This window comes from Dreissena polymorpha, chromosome 8 (assembly GCF_020536995.1).
Source record: "Dreissena polymorpha isolate Duluth1 chromosome 8, UMN_Dpol_1.0, whole genome shotgun sequence".
Classification (NCBI taxonomy): Eukaryota; Metazoa; Mollusca; class Bivalvia; order Myida; family Dreissenidae; genus Dreissena; species Dreissena polymorpha.
Genome location: NC_068362.1, coordinates 32,749,409 through 32,765,111, shown reverse-complemented (window position 1 = coordinate 32,765,111; position 15,703 = coordinate 32,749,409). Strand labels below are relative to the sequence as shown.

The 15,703-nt window shown below is 36.1% G+C and overlaps 1 protein-coding gene across 2 annotated transcripts in view; it reads left to right on the top strand.

The window, feature by feature from the left end:
* LOC127841816 (disintegrin and metalloproteinase domain-containing protein unc-71-like) overlaps positions 1 to 13,795 on the top strand; it is an 80,157-nt gene extending 66,362 nt beyond the window's left edge. For both annotated transcript variants that reach the window (XM_052370925.1, XM_052370924.1), the window contains 7 exons: positions 241 to 352; positions 1,040 to 1,156; positions 2,920 to 3,091; positions 4,710 to 4,938; positions 6,902 to 7,004; positions 7,263 to 7,376; positions 10,064 to 13,795. In XM_052370925.1, the coding sequence (XP_052226885.1) occupies positions 241 to 352; positions 1,040 to 1,156; positions 2,920 to 3,091; positions 4,710 to 4,938; positions 6,902 to 7,004; positions 7,263 to 7,376; positions 10,064 to 11,879 (2,663 nt within the window). In that variant the 3' untranslated portion in view covers positions 11,880 to 13,795. The remainder of the gene's footprint in view (positions 1 to 240; positions 353 to 1,039; positions 1,157 to 2,919; positions 3,092 to 4,709; positions 4,939 to 6,901; positions 7,005 to 7,262; positions 7,377 to 10,063) is intronic.
* The last annotated feature ends 1,908 nt before the right edge of the window (positions 13,796 to 15,703 follow it).

The following is a 15,703-nucleotide window of genomic DNA, read 5'->3' as shown; positions in this document are numbered from 1 at the left end:
TCATTTTAATATGACCTATGCGTATGACCTGTAGGAATATGACTTACATATTGTCCTATATAAGTATTACCTATATTAGTCTTACCTATATGATTTTGACCTATATTACTATGAACCATATTTATTAGACCTATATTATTATAACCTATATTAATTTGACCTACATCAAAAGACCTATATAATTGTTACCTGTATAAGTATAATGTAGATTAGATCAACCTTATATACATGTCTCCACAGACGCACTGAAGGCAGATGGCCAGTGCTATGAGAGGTTCAACCCTACTGGGAACTTTAACGGCCATTGTGGCAAGGAGAACAGCACCGGCTCTTATGCCAAGTGTCTGCCTGAGTAAGTATACCTCTCAGATCCTAAGTTGTAATTGGGCCGTGCTCTTTGAAAAGGGGTTTAATGTATGTGCGTAAAGTGTCATCCCCGATTAGCCTGTGCAGTCAACATAGGCTTATCAGTGACTACACTTTACACTTGTATGGTATTTTCTTTTTAAAGGAACTCGCTGGAAAATCAAGTTAAGGTGGAAAGTGTCTTCCCTGATTAGCTATTTTTAGTTTTTGTGGACTGCACAGGCTGATTTGGGACGACTCTTTAAGCACATGCATCAAACCCCTGCATTAACAGAGCACGGCCGAATTAAATATTTATCAAATAACTTTTGTATGCACTTCTACAGATTTAAATCGCATTTATATTGGTGTACAATTTATTAAATCCATTCTGTTTGTGATCTTCCAGCAAAATGTATGTGGTTATGATAATGATTTTTTAGAGGAATTATCATTTATTCTTTAAAAATTGCTGGGAAGGTGTTAAAATGTTGTTCAAAACCAAGATTTGCCTATTCTCCATAACAAATTGTTCATTTTGATGTTGTTGCTTATATTTTTGGTCATTGTAAATAAAGATCTGACATTCTAGAACAATTTTTCAAAGAAAGCAATAGGTGATAAAGGTACTTCATCGTTGATTCAAAGTTGAGTCCTTATATTGTCAATGATGTTTTGTCCCTTGTTTCTCTAGGGACATCCAGTGCGGCCTGTTACACTGCTCTGGTGGACTCAAGCAGCCGCTGTATGGGCCGGATAAGGACTCTTCCAAGACCACTTTCTCATCTAATGGACATGAATATGAATGCAAGTAAGGACACATATAGGAGGACCTTGAACTGAATCTCTATCTGGGAACACTGAGCTTAAGCCATATGCTTAGTGTTGTCCCAGATTAGCCTGTGCAGTTGTCACTGCCTAATCATTAAAGACACTTTCCGCTTTGATGTAATTTTTCTTTTTAAAGAAGTTACTTCTAAATCAAAATACATTTTGGGTGAAAAGTGTTCCCCCTCATTAGCCTGTGCACACTTCACAGGCTCATCTTGGGCGATACTTTAGCACATGTATAAAGCCCCATTTTACCAAAAGAATGCTCAATTTATTATGACTATCAGACATATATGTCAGAGATTAGAATGATTGTGTTGAAAAATCAGTGATGTAAATAATGAACATATACAATCCAGGCATTCATCTGGTTATACAAGTGTATCAATATATTATGTAATAATATGTTAAAATACAGCTTTACACATTCTTAGATTGACTAATTTTGTAGACATCTTTCTAATATGTGAATCATCCAACTGACTGCAATTTTTTTTTAAATAAATGTGCAAACAGCATAAAACCAAAGTGACTGCAGCCTGTTCAGGTTTTATGCTGTTTGCTGCTCATCAGTATCTAAGAGTTGGAAATGAAGCCTTTAAGACTTGAATCTAGTAAGAAAGGTCTTCAATTAAGGGGTGTTGCGGCAGTTTATTTAACCGAGGATATATTTATAGCAACACCGATGCTATTCTCACAACCCAATAGTTTTGTTATCAGAATCATCACAAATTAATGACCGAGTAGGTTCATAATAGGTACTCAGTGGTTCGATCCGAGGTGCAGTTAACATTTTTTTTCTTTTTTTATTTCATTCTTGTTTTTTTTCCTGGAGCTCTTTAGTCCTGTTGTTTACATTAATCAATTAAAAGCATTTAATCACAAACTTCAAAACATGCCGAAATTTGACAACAAGTCCCTGTTATTGATGATTAAGGTTGAGTTTGATACTGTATGGTCTTATGTTTGTTATTAAATATTGAATTAGTGTTGTGGTTTTTTTTTGGAAACTGTTGTGATCCCAATTAAGATTGTAAACAATCAATAATGTTTATGCATATCTCTTACAGTCTATGTACCGGTACTTGTGTTTCGCCTTATTGCTGTATTTTATGAAGTTTGACATAGACGGTAGGGATAGTTAAACAAAAAAACTTCTGTTAAAAGTGCGGTGACCCCCCTTTTTTATTTTTGTTTTATAATAACAATACATAGATGAACATATTTGAGCAGTTTCGCAAAAAGTTATTAGATAGTACTTTTTTTAATTCCATTTTTGTGGTTTAAATAGTAAAAATTGACATTGGGGTGACATAAAAATTATAAAAATAACATTTCTTAAAATTTAACTTGTGTTCTCCATTTTTTTGGTAGTTTGTGGTTTAATAAAATGGTATATGATATATCTTAGCTTATATAATGTCTACATGTTGCCAATTTCATAGGTTATTAATCATTTTTATGCAATTAGAGATTTTTCAGTTCTAATGAAAAAGTACATGTTATATAATGGTGAATAAAATCAAAACAAGGCTGGTGACCCTGTTTTTATTTCATTTTTCATATAATGTTAGTATGTATTACTCAAATATAAATTTTGAGCAAAAGTTATTAGATGGAAAAAAATCAGCAAAACTGCAGCAACACCCCTTAAATAAAACTTTTTAAGGGACTACAAAAACGTCAAAATACGTATCTAAGTGGTAAAGGGTTAACGTATTTGCTCATTGACCTGTGTTATAGAACGGTGCATGGACCGTCGACCCTGGACCTCCCCAACCTGGGTATCGTGCTGGATGGCACCAGGTGTGGCGAGGAGCGTGTGTGCATGAACAGGAAGTGTGTGGCCCTTACCAACCTGCAGCCCCTGCAGTGTCCAGGAATGTCACAGGGGGCCACCTGCTTGGGGCGTGGGGTAAGACTTTTGATAACACTACCAAACAAACATCATACATATGTATGATTTGGCTTAAAAGTCATTATAATTGCAAAAATATGTGCAAATTGAATAGTGAAATGAAATTGAATAATTAATGAATATTTTAATAGTTTCTTTAATAAAAATGTATGTCTTCTTGTTTTAACTTTTGATGTCAAGTTCAATGCAAATGGGTCAAGTAATTTTTTAGAGTCGTCAAGTATTAATGAATCCAGAAAGCACAACTTGTTTGATGAATATATAATTATATTGGCATTTTAAAAATTTTAAGCTTTAATGACCAGATGAATATTTTAAAACTGATTTAGGTTTTTAAACGGACTGTCATCCCAGTTGACGAAAAAAGAAGTTATAAAATACGTTGTTTTTTTTACAATAATTAGTTTATATTTATTAAAATATCACAACTGGTATATTACATAACTTGAAAAAAGTTCATATTTTCAGTATATTCGGTAATAAAATTTGGCGATGTGAAATCGAAAGTACACAACGAAAATAGGTGAAATAACGATATACACACTATAAATAACAAAAGTAGAATGATCATTTTATATATAAAATATATACAATTCACTATGCATGCCCAATTTGCATTCCTGGATTTACCACATGACTATCATGATCAATCTACTTGCGTTATTTATAGTTAATTGGTAGTTACCTGGTGCCTGTACCCAGTAAAATTTATTACAGAATATACTGAAAATATGAAAACATAACAAACTTTTTTCAAGTAAAGTAATATACCAGTAGTGATATTTTAATCAATATAATGTAATAATGTTAAAAAATACTGTATTTTAAAACTTTTCATTTTTGGTCAATCACTGTTTATGGTCCCTTTAATGTCATTCAAACATTTAATCTACCGTATATGTCCTTATTGACGCGCACTGTGCGTGTTTTTCAAGACCCCTGCGCGTTAAATTCCAACCACTATTACCTATTCCTCACATTTGAACAGTGTAACATTTTCATTACGTGCGGCTTACAACATTGTTAAACCAATCGTATGACATTGTCTGCTGCAGACCCACTACATTGCGATGTCCAATTTAACGCAGATCAGCTGTGGATCCCATTTTATTTTTCATTGACTTTGATATTTCCCCATTAAGAGACGCTCACCATTAAATCCAGTTTGACCCGGTATTTTGGGCCTTCACTGCGTCTAGTTGATAAGTATTTATAGTGTGACAAACAATACGCCCGAACGCTCATTACCATACAGTTGGCGTCATCGGCGTACCGTGTTGCAAAGAAAATGGCCGCAAAAACGATGTTTTCAGATGTTATGGGCCACTCTTCAATGGATTATGGGCTACATAAATCTTATCTTATGGTCCCGATTAATTCCGATGAACCCCAGATAAGACGGCCTGCGCATCTATTAGGGCATGAGCGTCAATAAGGAAACATACGGTATGCACAGGCTAATCATCTTAACACTTTCTGCTTTAACAGGATTTTTACTATGAAGAGACTTCCTTTAAACAAAAAATATAATAAGCAGAAAGTTTAGCCCCTGGGACATCACTTCATGCAAATGCATTAAGCCCTGTTTTCCTCCGAGCATACATAATATTTCCAGGTGTGCACAAAGGATGACACGTGTTTTTGTGACCCCATTTGGGCAGGGCCTGACTGTAGTGTGCGGCTGAAGGCCCCCCGCCCTGCCCTGTCCCTCCACTCCTTGCACACTACTACCGTTGTCACGACAACCAGTGCAGAGAAAGTCAGGGTCATGCCTCTTAATGTGACCTTCACCTCACCTCCCCATGCAGTCACTACTGACATGTCATCATCTGCAGTTGTGCAAGGTACAGTTCTTTATTCTGCAGTTGTGCAAGGTAGAGTTCTTTATGAAGTCACCACTGACATGTCATCATCTGCAGTTGTACAAGGTAGAGTTCTTTATGAAGTCACTACTGACATTTCATCATCTGCAGTTGTGCAAGGTAGAGTTCTTTATGCAGTCACTACTAACATGTCATCATCTGCAGTTGTTCAAGGTAGAGTTCTTTATAAAGTCACCACTGACATGTCATCATCTGCAGTTGTACAAGGTAGGGTTCTTTATGCAGTCACTACTGACATGTCATCATCTGCAGTTGTACAAGGTAGGGTTCTTTATGCAGTCACTACTGACATGTCTTCATCTGCAGTTGTGCAAGGTAGGGTTCTTTTTGGTACATTTACAATGAAGTGTTTTCTTCAAGTGATTATTCAGATCAGCTTGTGGAGAGTATCCTAGCTTGGACTGCACTTTTATCTTTCTTGGTATTTTTACTTCTAAGGAATTCTTTTAGGCAGGAAATGAATTATAGATGAGTTGTTTTGCCACTTACATTTGAGCCTCGCTCTGGGACAACCCTAAACTGTTTTGTGTTCAGTGTCATCCCAGATAAGCCTGTGCAGTCCACACAGGCTAATCAGGAACGACACTTTCAGCCTCGACTGGATTTTATCTAGAACAGACACTTCCTAAAATGAAAAATTTGACAGAAGGTTAAAGTATTTCACCACGTTTTCCCAGAACTAGGCTCAAATGCTTGTTGTATGGTTGGACTTTATATCCTTGAAAGTACTGTAATAATGAAACTTCTCTAGGGTCGAACTTTATATCCTTGAAAGTACTGTAATAATGAAACTTCTCTAGGGTTAAACTTTATATCCTTGAAAGTACTGTAATAATGAAACTTCTCTAGGGCTTGTGTGGACTTTATATCCTTGAAAGTACTGTAATAATGAAGCTTCTCTAGGGCTTGTGTAGACTTTATATTCTTGAAAGTACTGTAATAATGAAACTTCTCTAGGGCTTGTGTGACTTTATATCCTTGAAAGTACTGTAATAATGAATTTTCTCTAGGGCTTGTGTGACTTTATATCCTTGAAAGTACTGTAATAATGAAGCTTCTCTAGGGCTTGTGTGGACTTTATATCCTTGAAAGTACTGTAATAATGAAGCTTCTCTAGGGCTTGTGTGGACTTTATATCCTTGAAAGTACTGTAATAATGAAGCTTCTCTAGGGCTTGTGTGGACTTTATATCCTTGAAAGTACTGTAATAATGAAGCTTCTCTAGGGCTTGTGTGGACTTTATATCCTTGAAAGTACTGTAATAATGAAACTTCTTTAGGGCTTGTGTGGACTTTATATCCTTGAAAGTACTGTAATAATGAAGCTTCTCTAGGGCTTGTGTGGACTTTATATCCTTGAAAGTACTGTAATAATGAAACTTCTCTAGGGCTTGTGTGGACTTTATATCCTTGAAAGTACTGTAATAATGAAACTTCTTTTGGGCTTGTGTGGACTTTATATCCTTGAGAGTACTGTAATAATGAAACTTCTCTAGGGCTTGTGTTACTGCTGTTTCACTTACCCCATCAATGGTTTATATTTATGCCTCGCTCTGTGAAAAGGGGGTTTAATGCCTGTTGCACGGGCTAACCAGGGACAACACTCTCCGTTTTTATGATATTTTTCGTTTAAAGAAAGTCTATTCTTAGCAAAAATCTAGTTTAGGCGGAAAGTGTCATTTCTGATTAGCCTGTGCTGACTGCACAGGATAATGCGCGACAACACTTCATCCACATGCATAAAGCCCCCCTTTTACAGAGCACAGCTAATTTGTTATTCAAAATTTGCAAGACATTTCATTCCCATGGATTCCTGTAATGGACACAGTCTTTATGAATTGGGCACATCACATATATATTTGTGATCAATCAACAACTTTATCTTTTCTGTAATACTAAACAATGAACGTATGTGTGTGTTTCAGCAAAAGAAAACAGCTGGATGGACACAAAGTGGATGATGATCATCCTGGCAGGTGTGGTTGGAGGGCTGGCATTGTTGCTTGGAGTCTCTTTCCTCTGCTATAGGTGAGCATGGCTAGAACTAAGGTCATACTGAAACATACCATTGCTTTTATAGCTAGAACTCACAAGGTTTGTTCAACTGTCCTTTAAGTCATTGGGGACTAGTATAGAAAACAGGTAGGTACTACCTACTACTTTTTTCCAAATCACTTTAGTCTAATTATTAGGTAAAGAATTGCCAGCATTTCGAATAAATTGGAGTTTAATATAGGTATTAAAAGATTATATGATAGCATACCATGCTATTTATTCTCTCTGCAGACGACGTAGCCCAAAGACTTCGAAAAAGAAGAAAAAGTTCATCCATCACTGTGAGGAAGGGGAGGTAGAGTCAGCCAACAAACTCATCAAGTTTGGTTCCCTGCCCTCATACAGGTACAACACTCATCAAGTTGGGTTGTATGTAGTTATACAGATATAAAACTCATCAAGTGTGATTGCATGTCCTTGTACAGGTAACAAACTCATCAAGTGTGATTGCATGTCCTTGTACAGGTAACAAACTCGTCACATTTGTTTCCCTTCCATTGATCATGCAACACGCTCATCAGTTCTGGTAACATTTCCCTTTACAGGTTATAAACTTATCTGTTTTTGTTATCATTGTCATGATGTCATTTTATGTCCCCTTTCGAAGAAGAAGTCTGTCTGTCACACTTTTCGTGTCCGCTCTCTAATTCAAATAGTTTTCATTCGATCTTTACGAAACTTTGTCAGAAGTTGTATCTAGACAATATCTAGGTCAAGTTCCAATATGGGTCATGCTGGGTCAAAAACTAGGTCAACGGGTTGAAAAAACAAATCCAAGGAAAGTAATAAGCTTTAAATGGACATACAGTCCACTCTCGTTATCTCGAAGTCGGCGGGAACAAGAAAAAATATCGAGATAACGAGAGTTCGAGATATCCGATTAGGCGTTTTCAAAGAAAAAATGAGACGAAAATTTACCTTGTTTTTAACATCTTAATACCTGCTAAGTGATCTAACTAAAGCCGTCACCGTGTGGCATAATACTCTCTTCCTGATATATACGCGTTTTACGAGGCACGATTAATTTTGCTATTTAAATGCTTAAAATGACGCTTAAAAGTATAACAGAATTGCATGAAAACATGCAGTTATAATTTTTCTAAACTGTCGAGTAAACGACGGTATATATACGTAAAAATATAACTCAATGCATTTTGGAATGTTGTTTGTAAAAACAATTAGTCTTTCGGCCTTTCGGCAGGCTGTGTATTAATTGCAGTTAATTGATGTTAAAGTGACACTTAAAGTGACAGGCCTTAATCAAGTGTTAATGGCTAACGACATTACACACGTGTGATAATTGATGCAATTAACGGATTAATTTCCTACCGCACAGTATCGGGAGCAGCCGGGCGAAGCGGGACGGTGAAGTATCAAAGAAAAAGTTTCTCACCTTTTGCCGACACTGGTAAAGTTATTCGCACTTCGAGATAAACCACAGTAAATACATGTTAAATCGGGACTCGGGACAAAATTTTATATCGACATATCGAATTATTCGACATAACGAAAATCGAGATAAGCGATGTTTATTCATATAGATAAAGAAGGAAAAAAAATGGGACATTGAGCTTACTTCGACATATCGAGAATATCGAGATATCCGATGTCGAGATAACGAGAGTGGACTGTAATTATCTGACCTGCCAAATTATATATTTTTGTTAAATAAATCAAAGCGGCGCAGTAGGCTGCATTGTGTTTCTGACAAACACATCGTGGTAAAAGGTCAAGGTCATCCTTCAAGGTCTAAGGTCAAAAATACAAATCCAAGGAAAATTATAATCTTTAAAGGGAGATAATTATTCAATATTGAACTTAGCAACTTGATATTTGGCATGCATGTGTATCTCATGGAGCTGCACATTTTGAGTGGTGAATCTACAGTCACGGTAGTGGCTTTTAATTATTTGCTACTAAAAATAGAGATTTGTTAGAGACAATGATTTTCAAGGGAAGTAATTAATATAATTATAAATCTCAGATTATATATTTCCTTACCAAGAATTTAAGTTCTTTTCACAGTTACTGTACAGATTTTTTATTTTGATTATTTATAACTCAAATGATTTAATTTGCCAAAGTTTTTTTTTTAAATGATATAATTATCATTTCTTTCCTGTACTAATTTGTGAATGGTAGGGTTCATTACATCCATGTGGACTTATGTCCATAGATACATGATGAACTCTGGCTATGATCTCTTTGATAAACCACAGGCCTTGGTTGTCAGTGATGTCTGACTTGGTCATTTTTGACTGTCTACAGCCCCCTCTTCCCCCCATGATTGGATTGGACAAAATCCAAGGGAAGTAATAAGCTTTAAAGGGAGATGATTTCTATACCTGCCAAATGATAAATAGAAATTTTATTTCAAAGCGGGGCAGTAGGGGGCATTGTGTGTCTGACAAACACATCTCTTGTTACTTTCTAATTCAAACTTGATCATTTTGGAAAAAAAAAATTCCCAAAATTTAATGATCATTTATAAATGAACTGACCTTATCTTCATTAAAGTTATTGTTTTCTGTGACTTATAATAATCGTTTGTAGCTGCTATACTTTGTTCCCATATCCTGACCACATAACCAAAAACAAGATTTGCAGCATAATGGGATGAAATATAGACGCACACAAGTTGAATACATGTTAATTGAATTTTTTTTTGCTCATTAACACAAGCACTTTCCAAGTTTATACAATATTTTCAAAAGGACCTTACTACAATGTACTGTAACTTTTACAGCATTTGAATATATTGATATACCTTGAAATACCAAATGGAAGTAGGTCATATACATGGAGAAATGTGTAGCTTAAGAAGGAAAAGTTCAGTCAGTTAAAGATGAGGTGTGATTGATAAAAGTTATTAAGGCATGGGGACAAACAAAATCCTATCTGTTCAATAATAAGTCACTATCGACGTTTAAAACATGTGTGATGTCTGAATATTTTATCAAAATTTTATTATTACGTTACAATATATTATATATTGTAGTAAAAATCAATGTTGTTGTTTTTTCTTCTTGTAGAGATGAGAAAACAAAAAGAAAGAAAGGCAAGAAAGGTAAGAAAGGAGATAAGTCAGCAGAGGACAGTGATGTGGAATTACCTCCCCCGCCCGTCATTATATCAGACCCAAACAGTGCAAAACCGGAAAAGGGAATCCTCAAAGGTGCCTTCAGTGCTATGAAGTATGAGAACGACCGACGCAGCAGTGAGTCCAACACGGCCACCTCGTCTGGCAACGGAGAGGGAGACAGCGTGGGTCCGTACGACGAGATTGACGAGGAGGACACTGAGGCGGGAGAGATCCAGGACATCTTTGGAACGTTTGACCAGCAGGGGAAGTCACTCGATAACATGATTGAGTCTTCCAGCTTTGATTTTATGTTGCCACCGCCATTCAGCAATCTGGGTCTGCAGAATCGGTCTCCTTCGCCACCTCGCAAGTTCACCGGCTATGATCGTCCTCTCTCAAACCTCACTCAGAGACCAAATATGTGGATGCAGAATATCACCTCGCCGCCAAAGTCCCGTGTGTTGCGGATGCGGAATCTGGATCAGCTGTTACAAACCATCGATCGCAATACTATAGACTTATCTCCGTCGCCCGATGACCCACCGGTTGTGATTTCGCCGTCGACTTCGGAAGATGTGAGGTCCAGTTCCACGGATGACAGGCACTACCCTACGAGTAGTCAGGACCCACAAAGCCCAAACTCCATCACGAGTGGCAGCACATGCACGGCTCTACGGCCACTGCTGGGCAGTCAGTGGAGCAAGTATGTGCTGCACAAGAATAATAGCAATGTTGGGAATTTTTGTTTGGACGACATCGAGTCCCCATTACCTCATATTAACATACCCCCACCTATGAATCCGATTAATATCAGAAGCATTTTCAACTATGGACAAAAACTTAGTGGCAGGGATAACAGTGATACCCCTCTAGGAAGCCAAAACGGTGAGTGTAGCTCAAACAATGGGACAAACAATTCTCGCAGTGGTTACGAGAAAAGTTCTGGGTATGGAAGTGAACATGACCCGGAAAGGTTTAGCATCGAGGATGTTTCTCGGAACCATTCACGGTCTGGTTCTGCGTCTCCACCTTCATTCAGCGCAGTGATAAGGACTGGTCCCAACCAGATCAAATTGGTTCCAGCTGGTAAATATGGTGGAGCAAGCTATAATCCCATGGATAATGACTTGCAGAAACTTCTGGATGGAGTTCCTAGAATCGATGCGGGGTGCTATGAACGAAGCCCAATCCTACTGACTAATGAGGGATCAAGGGCAGGCACGTGTAGTAACGTCACGTCAGGAACGAGCACTCTGGAGACTTTGAAAAACTCCTCCCACGACTGCCAGTCCTCGAGTATGAACTCAGAAACAAACACTCTTGTCAACTCTGAGTTGGACATTTCTAACGACATCTGTGACGAGTCTGTCAACACGCTTGATCAGCAGCTGCGTGAAGCGAGCGAGGGTCGTTTCATAAATGACGGGGACGAGTCATTCACAAGTGAACATTCAAAGCACCCGCTACCTGAATTACCAAATGGTATTTTGCCAAATCCCAAGCCTTTGGGTGAAATAGACCGAGATCAAACAGAAAGTGGTCAGTGTATTGACAGAAGCTTGGAAGAGATATCTCCTTTGGACAATCACAAGAATAGAAATCATAGGAAAAACTTGCGGCATTCAAGCAAGGGCAATCGGCCTCTGAGTCAGAGTTACAGTTCAAAAGACACAAACTGTGATGAGGTTGCCACTGAAAGGGATTCCTTGTTAGTGAATAGGTTTAGTGCAATAGAACCCCATACTGTGGACATCTGTGACTGCTAGTTACAAAGATAGCAAATGGTGTTCTAGTATTTATAGAAATATTTTTGCATTGTGAATATCATGTATTTTGTTATAATGTAAGCCTCACTGCCTCTGGCCTAGTCAAAAGACATTATTCATGGCCATCTATATAGTCTGTTTATACAGTTGATCTTCATGTTGAAATGTCACCAATATTGTTTAATCCCATTTCACCTCATTTTAAAAAAGACTTCAAAGTTGAAATTAGTTGTAGTTAAACAAGGTTTGTATGGGTAATTAATGAGTTAATTGATGAGATTCTTGCATAATTAAATGAAACCCATCTTTTCATATCATGCTCATACTATGATAGAACATGTATATTTATTAGCGCATCTTACATCATGGGCTAATTTTAAAACTATTGTATTCGTTAAACATTTTTTGGACAAAAACAATAGTTTTAAACTGAACCCTTTATTTATTTGCGTTTTTTTCTTGCCAGGATATGGTCTCAAATATAATAAATGTGCAAATTTTCCCTTTTTACATGAATCTCAAGTGTTTCTTTGAAACAAATCTGAATTCTGAAATAGTTTTGCATATGGTTCATCAATAGAAGTTTTTATACAGTGCATTTGAATTATCATGCTTGGGAAATTGTTTACCTAAGCTATTTAACAAAATGCCAAATACACTATTTTTGTGTTGTATATTTTCTGAAACAGTTTCTTTGTGTGCTTTCCGTTATAAAAGATTTTACAGCTATCAATCATTTTAATAAGTATATCATATTACTGTTTAAACTTCATTTTTGAATTTCATTTTATTGGTTGCTCGGATGCTACTGCCATAAGAAGTAATTCTTATTACCATGAAACCGTAACTTATTTGGATTGGTTACTTTTTTCTTGATAAGATTATCGTCTCAAATATAAATAAATGTGCTTATAAGATGGTGTAAATAATCTGTCATTATCACACTGTTCATACGACCAAGTCTTCCAGGAACAATTTCCGTCAGTGAACAGAGTATCATGTACTCCGGTTGTGTTTCAAACCTGGTTAAGTGCACTGGATCAGCATTCTTTTTCCAACAATGAGCTACTTGCTTCGAAAACGATGAGTGTAAAGTGTAGTCCAAGATTAGCTTGTGCAGTCTGCATAGGCTAATCAGCGACGAAACTTTCCACCCAAACTGGATTTTTGATATGAAATTACTTCCCTTCAACCAAAAATACCATGAAAGCAGAAAGTGTTGTCCCTGAGTTAGGAACAACAGCTTACCCAAAACAAAGCTGAAATATATGTAACAATGTGACTGCAGTCATACTTTTTGTTGTACAAGTTGTCTTTTTCATTTACTTGGATGAACCACTTAAATATATTTGCACATATTTTGAAGAAAAAAATGTTTTTTTTATGTTTTTACAACTTGTTGCAATGTTTATGTGCTTATGGATTTTCTCATAAAGTTTATTATGTCAGATGACCAAAGCTTTGTTTATAATTGTATTTGGGTAAAGTTGATTTCATGTCATAATGAAATGTGTAAAAATCGATTGCCTGTTGTGCACATATGCTTTTAAGTTATGTTCAAACTGACAGTCCCAATGCATTTTTATGATTTGTATCATGAGAGATATATTGGCCATATTTTCTTTTGTTATTGCTATTTAATTGGATTTTTGCTTGTTAATTTAATGATATCTTGTATTTTAGAATATGTTTTCGTAAACTGTCTATTCTGCAAATATTTATTAATACAAAAACATTTACTGTTATGATTGTTGTGCCACTTTGGGAATACATTTGTGTACCTTGTTAAAGAGTACGTATGGGAACATGTGAATACATTTGTGTACCTTGTTAAAGAGTACGTATGGGAACATGTGAATACATTTGTGTACCTTGTTAAAGAGTACGTATGGGAACATGTGAATACATTTGTGTACCTTGTTAAAGAGTACGTATGGGAACGTGAATACATTTGTGTACCTTGTTAAAGAGTACGTATGGGAACATGTGAATACATTTGTGTACCTTGTTAAAGAGTACGTATGGGAACATGTGAATACATTTGTGTACCTTGTTAAAGAGTACGTATGGGAACATGTGAATACATTTGTGTACCTTGTTAAAGAGTACGTATGGGAACATGTGAATACATTTGTGTACCTTGTTAAAGAGTACGTATGGGAACATGTGAATACATTTGTGTACCTTGTTAAAGAGTACGTATGGGAACATGTGAATACATTTGTGTACCTTGTTAAAGAGTACGTATGGGAACATGTGAATACATTTGTGTACCTTGTTAAAGAGTACGTATGGGAACATGGGAATACATTTGTGTACCTTGTTAAAGAGTACGTATGGGAACATGTGAATACATTTGTGTACCTTGTTAAAGAGTATGTATGGGAACATGTGAATACATTTGTGTACCTTGTTAAAGAGTACGTATGGGAACATGTGAATACATTTGTGTACCTTGTTAAAGAGTACGTATGGGAACATGTGAATACATTTGTGTACCTTGTTAAAGAGTACGTATGGGAACATGTGAATACATTTGTGTACCTTGTTAAAGAGTACGTATGGGAACATGGGAATACATTTGTGTACCTTGTTAAAGAGTACGTATGGGAACATGTGAATACATTTGTGTACCTTGTTAAAGAGTACGTATGGGAACATGTGAATACATTTGTGTACCTTGTTAAAGAGTACGTATGGGAACATGTGAATACATTTGTGTACCTTGTTAAAGAGTACGTATGGGAACATGGGAATACATTTGTGTACCTTGTTAAAGAGTACGTATGGGAACATGTGAATACATTTGTGTACCTTGTTAAAGAGTACGTATGGGAACATGTGAATACATTTGTGTACCTTGTTAAAGAGTACGTATGGGAACATGTGAATACATTTGTGTACCTTGTTAAAGAGTACGTATGGGAACATGTGAATTTAAAATACAAGATGTCATTATTATTTGGTAAATTGGTTAATAGATACATGTACTTTAATTTGTTGAAAAATATGTACCTTAATACAATAAAAATATTATATGTCTGAGGAATTGTATTGCAGTGACATCTATCACCAGAAAATTCTGGTCTGTGTATGTTAAGTTTTGCTTAATGGATGGCTTTTAATTAAATATTTATTGCTGCTTTTTGTATCTTTGTTCAGATATTGTTATGGAATGGGCATACATGCTATATTTAAATAATGGTGCATGTACCTAAGGTATAAAGCATGCTCTGTAAATAAACATACCTGTTCGTTATTTAGCTTAAGATGATCACATCGTATGGGCTTACAACACTCATTGAATGGCATCCCACCAACAGAGTAGAAACATATGTTTCTGATAACATTTATTTGTGCTGTACATTTATTTGTAGCCTGTGTTTTGGTAACATTTCTATGTGCTATACAATCATGTGTGCATTTACCCTGTAATTAACCAATGAGTTGTTAAGAATTTCATTGTTTTATTTTGTATTCACCTTTCTTATTTTTGTATCTTGACGCATAATTTCATTGATATTGTTGACAATGTAGGACTAGACAGATATTTAAATAAAAATAATAACTACAATTAATGTATTGTTGTTAGTAGTTATACTTTGGAACCTACGATTACTCACATACGTTGTGCTTCTTGATCAATCGTGGGGGATAAGGTTAGAGAACTTTTGTATTCATGATTAATTGATGAGAAACTTCATGTGTTCAGTGTCTTATGCTGCATCGAAATTAAACCAATTGAACTAAGCGATATTGTACCAGTTACATGCACGCGGTATTTTTTATGTCATGTTTGCCATTTAAGTTCACTTTTGCCATAT